Here is an 11,687-nt window from a genome sequence, read left to right on the forward strand (position 1 = left end):
CCCTTATTTTTAATTAAATAGACGTCAAAATTTTCTTCTTTCCTAAAACTAATTTCAAAAGTTCATCAAAGGCTGAAAAAATACAAAAAACATTTTTTTTGGCAGCTACAATTACTTTATATTCTTTTATGAAAAAAAAAATGTTCATTGTTTTTTCAGCTTTACTTCATTCTTTCAAAAGAATATACTCCATTTTTGCCTAGTACCACGGTATTTTTCATGGTTGTAATTCAAATAACAGCCCAATTTTTCTTACCCTATCAGGAAGGTTAACTTTCATTATTATTTTTTAACTTAACAGAGGTGGCTAAAAAATTTCATCCATTGTAACCTTTAAATAAATGTTTTTTATATATCTCTATTGTTCTATCTTATTGATTCTGCAAGGTGAATATCCTGAAAACAGAGTAGAATGTCTATAGGTGGCTATCACCCCACCTAGTACCTCATTAACCTGCTTCAAAAAATAGAACATTTTTTTTGCAGTCTTGACTATCTTCATCTGTGATGGAACATATTTAACAATATTTAACATTAATATAAGAGAAATAATATAATATATAATATAAATATTTAACAACAAAGATCCTCCAGAGCCATTGCTGGCACATAGAGTTTTTAATTGATGTTGCAGTTGCTGTTTTTTTTTACAGGGATTTTTGTATGAAGCCAAAAGGAGACTGTTTCTACACTCCAAGTGTTGTTCTTCTTCTGAAGAAGAAGTAAGCCCCTTGCCAAGCCTTGCTGCAGTAGGGATCAATCTCTGGGTCTTGCATTACCCAGTAGAGTATCAATCCGCTGTGCTACCACAGGGTTGAGTACAATATTTACCAAAATACTATTTGAAATGATTTTAAAAAAGTGGACAGCAATGGAGGGAAACATAACATATCTAATCTGATTACCAGAAATATGTTACATATTATAAAGTGATAACTTCATTGTTTCATTATAAGTACAAGGTAAATATACTAATTGTTTTTATACTCTTCTCAATAATAATCAATTAACTTACAAATATACCTCCCCTTTTGGTCTTATAAACAGCCCAAGGAATACATAAAATTAAAGAAAACCAATAAAATTCTTACTTTATAATATGCACTATGTTTCTATTAGTCAGATTATCACGTTTTCTTCCTTTATTATATACTTTTTAAAATCATTTCAAACAAAACCTTGGTAAATTACAAACTGAGAAAGTAACCAGTTTAATATAAGAGCTCTGACTAGACTGATAAACATTACCTGGGCTATATCAGGAAAGGGGAGGTACATTTGCAAGTGAATTGGTTAGTATATTTGGGAAGAGCATCAAAAAGGGAATCAAGTAGTGTGTTCATCTTGTCCCTACGTCAGTTATGGAATCTTGTGTAAATTGACAGGAGTAGATCTATTGTGTAATTTGGGCTACATAATCATTCATCGGGGTGGGGGTATAAAGTAATGTGCTTTTCAGAATGATCAAGAAGGTTAAGGATTTGGAAGTATTTCTGATTAACTCAGAAATGAGATAGCTAAGAAATATACATAACTTTTGTAAATATTCACTAAATCTTCCACAAGTCATTCTTTTCTTAAAATTGATTTAACAGTTTGGTACAGGCCTAGAATCAGGGTTGTTGAAATGGAGACATATTAAGAAGACAATTATTGCTTCATAATATGCCTACAAATTGTAGTTAACGAATTTTGAAAGCAATTCCATCATACTTTACCCCTAACTTTCATAAAGTGCAGACATATCAGGGCTGCCACAGGTTCAAGGAGTTGAAAGGGGAGAATCTGAAATCTGAAACCAAGACAATTGACAAAGTAGCATCATCATTTTCTGGAAAGACATAGGTAATATCAAGATGATCCAACCCCTTGGCTTTTGGATCCTTTCAAGTTTCTTTTTTTTACAAATAAAAACTTTCAAAACACATCAAAAATGTGCTTTAACACATTTTTATTACGTTTTTACGAGTCAGAAAAACATATTGGGGGTGTAGGGGGGTAGGGGTAAAACCCCATAACTCCTCCCATAAATACAGCCTTGGCTACAGAAGGAATAGAGATTTTCAAAACTCACCCTGTCTGCATAAATATTTTGTTTTGATTTTACAATGGTGATATACCTCTCTCATAACAAGACAATTCTCCCCTTCAAACTGAAATCCCTTAGATTTTTAGACATTTAAAGAAATTACAGAATAGTGAAAGAAGAACTAAATTTAAACTTAAAGTCCAGCTGTCAAATTGACTCTCTTTGTTTTGAAAGTCCAATGCAACTGAACAAAATGAACAGGTTCATTCACAAGAGAATCTTATTCTCTTGTTATCACAAGAGAATCTTATTCTCTTGTTATCACAAGAGAATCTTTTCAAATAGTTTGTGATAACAAACGGTAAGTAAGACACAACTTGGGCCAATATTCACCAAAATTGAAAACATAATTTTGATTACAATTGAGTCAATTTTTTAATACAATGGCAGCAACATATTTAACCTTTTATGATGATTCTAAGCACATAAAATTCATGCAGTTTATTGTTAACCACCAAAAGCTACAAATCTGAGAAAATTTGCCTGATTTTTGAAAAAGGGGGAAATACCCCAAAACAGAAAGCAATCTTAGTGAAAATGGCTTTATTAGATCCATTACACCAGAGAACCCTACCATAGAGGTTTCAAGCTTGAATCTACAAAATGTGAAATTTTGCATTTCTTTTTCCAGAAAAAAGATTGTGGATTGGTGTTTATCTCTTTTTGTTTTTTTCACAGGGGAAAAAAAAACTCATTCTTAACTCCTTGGTCTTTAATCTTAAGTTTGACCCTTGTCCAAATTCTATAAGAACATTTACTGAAAAACAAAGCCATTGAATTGGAAAAAGAATCTTTTTCAAAGCACTAAAAAGCTTTAGCTTGATGAGTGTGGAGTTGGGGAGGGGGCAGTTCCCCTTACATAAAGAATAATTTCAGTTCTTTTTAAGTTTTAAAGTCATTCCTTATTTTTGGTAGAAAATCTTTTTTATTTGTTTAATTAAATTCCATGAAACAGTATAGTTTTATGAACATGATAATACTGCTAATGCAGAAAAAAACAATCTATATTTTAATTCTTTCTGTTTGGTTTTTGATGGGCAGCAAAGCTTAGAGACAAGCCATTTTTTGAAAGGTAACCAAAAAAGTCTGTCAAGTACATAAAAATGAAAACAGCAAAGTAATTACAAAAAAATACACAAAACAACAGCCTATTTATGAAAAATAAGTTAGGAACTCCTAGCATTCAGTTATAATGAGAAATGTTGATTTGTCAGATGGACAGTATTGAACAATATTGATATTTTGAACTTGGTTATCAAACACAATATATTTAATGTATTCAGACTCATTGATTATAAAAAGAAAAACATTCTCAAAGTAGTTTGTTCAAAGTAAAGCATTGAAACTAAGACTAAGAAAATCAAATAACAAATTCTAATGCTGAGTGTTAATGAGAACGGCTGTAAGTGTTGAATGCTACTGAATAGTACTGATATTTAGTATTTATTTTGAATACCAAAAACCAATTTATTTGATGGTTTTATACTTCAAAACTATAAAAAATTAAACCTTTTTACATAGTGAATAACTAGATCAATACAATTACTCATGCTAAAGAAATAAAAATAAACAAGTAATAATAAAACACAAAAGAAACACATATCTGTTCTAGGGGAAAATACAAAATTAAACATTTCTTATTATAGTGGCTTTAAATACCAGCTCATGGATACTCATGCATGATAAATTTGATGGAGTATTTTTATTGGGATTGCTTTCTTTTTAAGTTGTTTTTCAAACTCAAAGCAAATACATATTTGGAATCACCATAAGAAGCTGACTTTATGATTAAATGCTATCATTATTTAGAATCTTATGCTTTTGTTATTGATAACATCAGAGACTCAACAAAGAATGGGATGCCAAACCTTCAAGATATAACTAGAGCTGCCCATCATCTGTGTCTCATAAATAGTGATTAATATGTATGTATAAACAAAAGAGTTGGGCTAGGATGCTGATGCTGACCCACTTGCATAATCTATCAGAAATTGATGTAGTGTGGCAGTGTCTACTCTAAACTACAGAAGAATGGTCCCCTTGATCATTTCTATCTGTGGTCACCATTACCAAGTGGACTTTCTTAGTTGGAAGGCATGTCATTGGGCTGTAAACACAGTCACAACCCTATTTTTATATTATATGTAAAGTGTTTTAACTGCTATCTAAACAACAAAGGCAAACAGATTGAAAATTGGACCTTATTTTGCTCTGAAGTGCAAATGAAGGTAATTACCACAAAGAATTTAATTGTTCTTTTTACCCCAATTGAATCATATAAAACACCTTTGTAGTACACTGGATCATTTGGTCACAAACCAGAACTCATATTACTCCTATTAAGGGTCAAAACCTATTGACAGGCAGCCCACACACATTTTTCCATGGTTTTTTTCCTACTTTACTCTTTTTACTTTTGTTTCCTTATAATTACTTTGTAGTCCCCAATTTCCAGGGGGGCATGCCCCCTTGCAGGTGCCCATGGCTTCTATTTTTAGCTTACTGGAGAAAAGTTCAGCAAGTATTTGCTATTCTTTTTTGCAAGCTTCCATCATTCTTCTTCATTCTTTTTTTCCAGCTCTCTGGTTCTTGAGATAGCTTTTGTAACTTGAAACAACATTTGTTTCACAGTTGTTGTTTTGGTTTATGATGAAGAGAGTACATTATTGCTGAAAAAAATAGCCTGCCCATGTTCTACAAGCTCTGACTCTATTTGCAAAATGGTTAAAGTACAAGACATAAAGTCAAAACCTCACACTTTGTTTTCTAGGCCCAGAGCAATATGCCATGAGGCATTATTTAAATATAGCAATCTAATAGTACCTATGGACATGGGAATGAAAAAATGGAGACAAACAATGCTGTTGGTTTTTGCATGATAAATTTGGCCTATAGGATTAAATGGGACGATATAGTCAATAGTTAGGACACTGAGAAAAGCTGGGAAACGTTTAGGGTAACAGTCTTAGATGCTGAAAAGAAAAACACCTGAGAATATTGGTGTCTACCGCCTAAAACAATCCCATACCTGCCAAAAGAAGTAAAAATAGCAATGAAGAAAAAGAAAATAGCTTGGGCCAAGTAAGTAAATGTAAAAGTGATAAACACCATGACAGGTATGGGAATTGTAGAAACAGACTAAGAAATTTGACTCGGAAGGACCAATTTTTCTGCCCTACCCACAGCCAACATACCACCTCCTCTACCAGAAAAACTAATCCCAGAACCAACGGTCATGCCAATTATTTGTAAAGAGGACGTTAAGAAGAGGCTAAAAAAAACTTGAAGCTAACAAAGCTGCTGGACCCAATAACCTACACCCAAGACTGTTAAAAGAAACTGCTGAATACTTTGCCAAACCAATTGCTAAGATGTCCCTCACTTCCAAAATACTTCCAAATGATTGAAAGCAAGCCAACATCAAGCCAATACACAGAAAGGGAGAAGGGAACTTGCTAGTAACTATTGGCCTATAAGTCTCACATCAGTTGTATGTAAAGTACTTGAGGGCATCATAAACAATGCACTGGTCTCCCACCTCGAGAAAAACCAATTGCTTTGCAAAAGCCAGCATGGCTTTCGAAAAAGCCACTCAATTGATACTAATCTAATTGAGTCATATGATTTTGTGACTAGACTCTTGGATACTGGTCAGCCGGTGGATGTCATATTGCTAGACCAAGCCAAAGCATTTGACTAAGTTAAAGACCAATTTTGGAATTAAAGGCATATGGAGTGCATGAAGATATAGTAGCTTGGATAGAAGCCTTTCTAACTGGCAGGACTCAGAGGGTGTTGGTGTACAACTGCAATGGCAATGCTATCTATTCTGAACTGCTACGAGTCACAAGTGGAGTGCCACAATGCACCATCCTGGGGCCCACATTATTCAGCATGTACATCAATGACTGTACAACGAACCTGAAGAATCCTTTGACACTATATGCTGATGACTGCAAGCTCCTAGGACTGGCCCAGAACAACCTAAATCTGTCAACTATGCAAGAAGATCTGGACAGACTATCTAGATGGTCATCGGATTGGTGTATACAATTCAATGCCTTAAAATGTAAACTTCTACATCTTGGATGCAATAATCCAAAACTTGCATATCACATAGGAGACGCCCAGCTTGAGGCAGTCAGTGAGGAGAAGGACCTGGGGGTTATTGTTGACAATGAGCTGAAGTTTCACTGCCACACACGAGCTCAAGTTGCAAAAGCAAACCAAGCCCTTGGCCTCATAAAGCAAATATTTACCACCAGGAAGTTGGGAGTGATTACAAAACTGTACAAAGCCATGGTTTGTCCTCACCTGGAATTTGGCATGACCTTAGCCTCTCCATTCTATAAGATGGATGTGAAAGTACTTGAGAGTGTCCAAAGAAGAGCAACTAAGCTTATCTCTGCATTCCAAGACAAATCTTATGAGGGACGTCTCACCTTACTCAAACTCCCTACCTTAGTATACCATAGGAAAAGAGGAGATGTAATAGCAACTTGTAAGTTGCTAGAAAATGACCTATTAAGTCATGTCTTTTCCCCATCCTTCTCAACTACCACAAGAGGACACACCAAGAAGCTGCAGGCCCCCTGTTTCATCAAGCAAGAGCACCAACAGTTCTTCTCAGTCCATTCTGTCCCACTCTGGAACAGCCTATCTGAAGCCACCATCCAATCTAAAACTCTAGATACCTTCAAGAAAGGAGTTGATCAAGACTGGGCCAATGCTGAATGGAGGCTGAACTGGGGTGTCAAATCATAACCTTGAAACACCAACAGCAAGATTTCTATAGGAGGCTCAACACCACCTTATCTTGCTGGATATGCAATTTAAGGTAATAAACCCCCTAATGAAGGGTTTTCAAACATAGCAATTCCAATGGTGTGCTTTTAAACCTGGGCCCATTTTTGAGAGGCTTTAGGTTTTTTTACATTCCAAAAGAAAAATTTCAAGACTGCAAATTAATATTGAATTAAAAATGAATAACACTTATTATTCCTGGATTTCTTCTAGTTGAGTATATTTTAGCATTAATCTTTTTTAAACTGTTTTTTTTTCAATTAATATGACCTAAGGATTGCTCTTTACTAGGTCATAGCTACCACTACAACAATGACACAAGGATTAAGTATGCAAGAATTTGACATCAATGGCTGCTTTGGAAAAGTTATTAGCCATTAACAGCAACTTGAGAAAAAAGGTTGAATCTCTAGTGATTCATATTTAAAAGAACAAAAACAAAAAAAGCAGTAGCTTAAGTGACACCAGAGGCAAAGGACATCCAATCTCTATGTCTATCATTATCAAGAAGACCTGGATACTGTTGCCTTGAAACTATTCTGCAGTCTCCAGGACACTAATGATCACAAACACACTAAAGAGACTTGTAAGCTGAAGTATTGACACAGCTAGACCTTCTAAAAAGGGACTCAAGTGTTTTAGGGACCTTGTGGCAGCCTTGATACATGGCCTATACACAACTGACAAATATAGGCTACAGTTTTAAAATAATTTAGCTAGGATGAAAGTAAATACATCACTTGATATCCTTTTCTATGGTTTTTCAAGCTTTGAAATTTATTTCTATGGAAATTACATTTGAGCCCTTAATGGGGCACAAAAGATAAAATTGTCTATATTAATCAAAATTTTAAAACATGGTTGAAAAGAAACTGACACAGTAAAACTAGGTAAATTTGCATATATTTCCAATGCTGAGCTATCAATTAGCAGACAATACCACTTGATGTCCTTTTTTATACTCTTTCCAAATATAATAGTCATTTTACTTGGAAGTTCAATTTTAAGCACTCTGTGGACCCTAAAACATGATACATTTTTTTTACTTTTGGCTAGATGTCAACAAATTAGTTGGGCCAGATAGGTTACATCCCTGTCTTCTAAAAGTAGTTGCTGCAAGCCACTCTCCTAATCATTCAGTCTCCCTATGTATCAAGGAAGTGTCAACAGATTGGAAAACAGCACTTGTCACCCCTTTGTTCAAAAAGGGAAATAAAGCCAATGCAGAAAACTACCATCCCACAAGCATAACCTCTGCTGTCACTAAAATCCTGGACACATTGCTAAATGACTGTCATGAAGCATCTCAAACTTAATGGGATACCAGCCAACATGGTTTTCAACCAGGAAAGTCTGTAGAAACAAATTTGCTGGATACATATGATGTTATAACAGGCCTGATTGATCAGGGCTTACCTGTGGATGTCTTGTTGCTTGACCTTCCAAAAGCGTTCGACTAAGTTCCACATCCACACTTGAACAAAAAACTTATCACATTTAGAATTAATGCAGACCTTGTGGGCTGGATCTCAGCTTTTCTTACAGATAGAACACAGTGAGTGAGGCTTTTTACTAATGAAGGAGAATCAATCCTCTCTGAGAGATGTGGAGTCACCAGTGGTGTCCTGCTGGGTTTGGTGCAGTCAATCATGAGTCACTACAGGCAGATCTTGACCATATTCAAAAATGGGCAACAACATGGCACGTAGGCTTTATTACTGATATATGTAGTGTTATTAATTTTGGTAAGTCTAACCCAGAGGTAAAGCATACTATAGTCAAGTCAGCTTTAAGCAACATTCAAGAGGTGCAAAGTATGGATGAAGAAAGGGACCTTGGAATCACTGTTGACAACTAGTGTAAATTCCATTCAAACTGAAAAAAAAAAAACAAAAAAAAACTGTGTCTCATTCAAACTCTGTCCTAGCACTCTTAAAGGAAACTATTTCAAGTAGGTCTCCCTATATTTTGTGAGGTTGTACAAGGCCCTTGTCAGACCAGTACTTGATTTTTGAATGTGCATAGCATCACCAGGATACAGGGGTGATGTATAGCTTCTGGAAGCAGTGCAAAGGAGAGCCACAAACGCAGTATCTAAGATGAGAGACAAGCCTTATGATGAAAATTTAAAGGAGCTTAAATTATCTAAGCTGGTTTACTGACAACAAAGAGCTGATATGCTTATGACACATAAGCTTACTTCACTAAAAACCCCCCAAATTCATTTCTCAATTTTCCAAAATATTTGGACTGGCAGGAGGGGACATTCAAAGACGCTGTTTAAACCATCTATCAAAATTCGACACCAACACTAGTTTTTCTCCTGTCATGTAGTAAACCACTGGAATAGTGTGTCAAATAAAACAGTCTGAGCACCTAATAATGAAGTGTTTAAGAAAACTTTGGATGTTGAACGGAATGGTATTCCCTGGAAGTACCAGTGGGATGGAAATGAATTTTACCCCCACCTCTATATATACCAACTCAGGGTATATATTTGCACATTAGGGGGGGGCAAAAGTTTAAACTTACCTTTCATTTGCATCAGAAATAAACTTTTCCCCACCTCCTAATGTGCAAATATAGCCTATAGGCTACCCTGAATTGCTTTACATATACATACAGGTGGAGGTAAAATTCATTTGCAAGACAAAATGATTATTATTTTTGGAAAGAGCATAAAAAATGCATTGGTAAAATTCTACTTTAGCTACTTTTGACTATCTTGGAAAGGGATTGGATTAGGGGGTCAATATCTACGAAATCATATTATTGAGTTAGGAATAAAGTGAATACACCATTCAATGCCTTTTTTTATGCTGATTACGAATATAATAAGCATTTCTATCGTAAATGAATTTCAGCCCCCCCCCCCTATAGAGGCTAAACCTAACCTAACCTTGAATTGGTCTATATAGGGGGGCTGAAACTCATTTCCGATAGAAATGATTATTATATTCATAATCAGCATAAAAAAAGGCATCAAATGGTGTATTCACTTTTGTCCTAACTCAATAATATGATTTCGTAGATATTGACCACTTTTTGGGATGGTTCTACAGGCCGAAGTATGTCCAGGGAAGGTATTTTGAAGTACCTACCTCCACTCCTTCTCCCTCTAGAGGGCCTGACCTTTGATGACCTTTAAAAATCTGTGAGTTATAGAAGTGAAACTAGCAAACTAGATCTTCTGCTTAAACAAAGTACAACAAAATTGTTTTCAGCTTCACAACTTTGCTCAATCCCAATTTATAAGGTTCTAAAGATATGCAAATGCATTTCCTAAATTTTGAAAAAAAAACATAGATATGGCTTAAAATTCAACTCAAATAACAGGAATTGCATTTTCAGAACTAAAGCCAGGGAAAAAGAAACTGATAACTGAAAATTACAGTAGCCTAGAATATTGTTTTGTCAAAATTTCAATAGGTATAGACCTTTCAAAGTAGGCAAATTTCAGGACCCTCTAGAGGGAGAAGGAGCGGAGGTAGGTACTTCAAAATACCTTTGCAGGCCATACTTTAGCCTGTAGACCTATCCCTAAAAGTTTCATTTTCCTAACCTAACACCATTCCAAGATAGCCAAAAGTAGCTAAAGTAGAATTTTACTAATACATTGAGTGGTATGTTTACTTTATTTGTAATTCAGTAATATGAAATGCAACAAGATTCCCTTTATCACATCTACTAGCCATAGCCTAGCCTAGAAAGTGAAGAACCAAGTGAAAGATAACCTTGTGATCTTAAAACCAGATGTTTGATCTTCCTCTTCATCACTAACATCCAAATAATCTTGATAGGCATAGTCAATTGGCATACTTAATTCAGTTGGATGCCAAAGCAGGTAGCACTTTAGATGTTTTAAATAACTCAAATATGTTGAGTTCAGGGTTGCCGATCAGTAGGTTTTTTTGTGTAACTATGGGTGGCAAAATAGTGTCAATTTCGTATAAAAAGTGTTATTTTCCAAAAATTTGTCGCTCGCGCTAGTATCAACAGCCTTTTTAAATTGAAAATATCCTTTCTTGTCGTTCAATTGGCCTGTGCAATATGACTAATTGATGAAGCAGTTTATTCATTCTTGTATCGAGAACACCATGAAAGTAAAGACTTAATAATGAACTGACGAGGAGAATAATTTTTGCAAATTATGATAAATAAACCTTAGAATTCCTTAAAAAATACAGAAAACTTTGTTGATAATTTTCGCTATATTGACCAGACTTGCGATTCAGAAAGGAACGAATAAAACCAAAATGTACCAAAATTCACTGGAACCAAAAATTTTCAAATGTGCCGAATTGTACCACAGTCTCTAAATTAGACGGAAAGTGGTATAATTTTACTGCGTAGGCAGCAGTAATTTGCAGTACAGAATCATTCAAATAGATGACGTATTGATTAGCCAAGTCCACAGATCAAACATTTTCTTCATTAGAATTTTCAAATATTTCACCACTTTACAGTCAGTTTTTTTTCGTCCTAACAGCTATTATTAGCAAAGAAATTTATTAAATAAATTGTTTTCTTAGCGTAAGGAAGAATTACAAGCTCATTTTGTTAGAAATTTTCTTTCATAAACCCAATCTTTGTTGAAGAATTGTAAGCTTAATATTCAAAACCTGGTAATTGAACAAGCAGGTTTTTTAGTACCTACATTGTAATTACTAGTGAAGAATCAATGACCGCAAATATTTTTGTAGTTGGCTATTCTTTTTCTATTGATTTTCTGCAAATATTTTCAAAGATAGACTAGGTTATGCTGAAATGTTTTCAAGGTTACGCTTTTTTTTTA

The 11,687-nt window shown here is 34.7% G+C and overlaps 1 protein-coding gene across 1 annotated transcript in view; it reads right to left on the reverse strand.

The window, feature by feature from the left end:
* Positions 1–10,780, reverse strand: part of LOC148946564 (inactive peptidyl-prolyl cis-trans isomerase FKBP6-like) — a 77,281-nt gene extending 66,501 nt beyond the window's left edge. The window contains exon 1 of the mRNA XM_089097044.1: positions 10,627–10,780. Within this exon, the coding sequence (XP_088953170.1) occupies positions 10,627–10,709 (83 nt within the window). The 5' untranslated portion in view covers positions 10,710–10,780. The remainder of the gene's footprint in view (positions 1–10,626) is intronic.
* Positions 10,781–11,687: the final 907 nt, after the last annotated feature.

Source organism: Artemia sp. Qi Xiang Cuo, chromosome 11, assembly GCF_049724085.1.
Source record: "Artemia sp. Qi Xiang Cuo chromosome 11, ASM4972408v1, whole genome shotgun sequence".
NCBI classification, from domain to species: Eukaryota; Metazoa; Arthropoda; class Branchiopoda; order Anostraca; family Artemiidae; genus Artemia; species Artemia sp. Qi Xiang Cuo.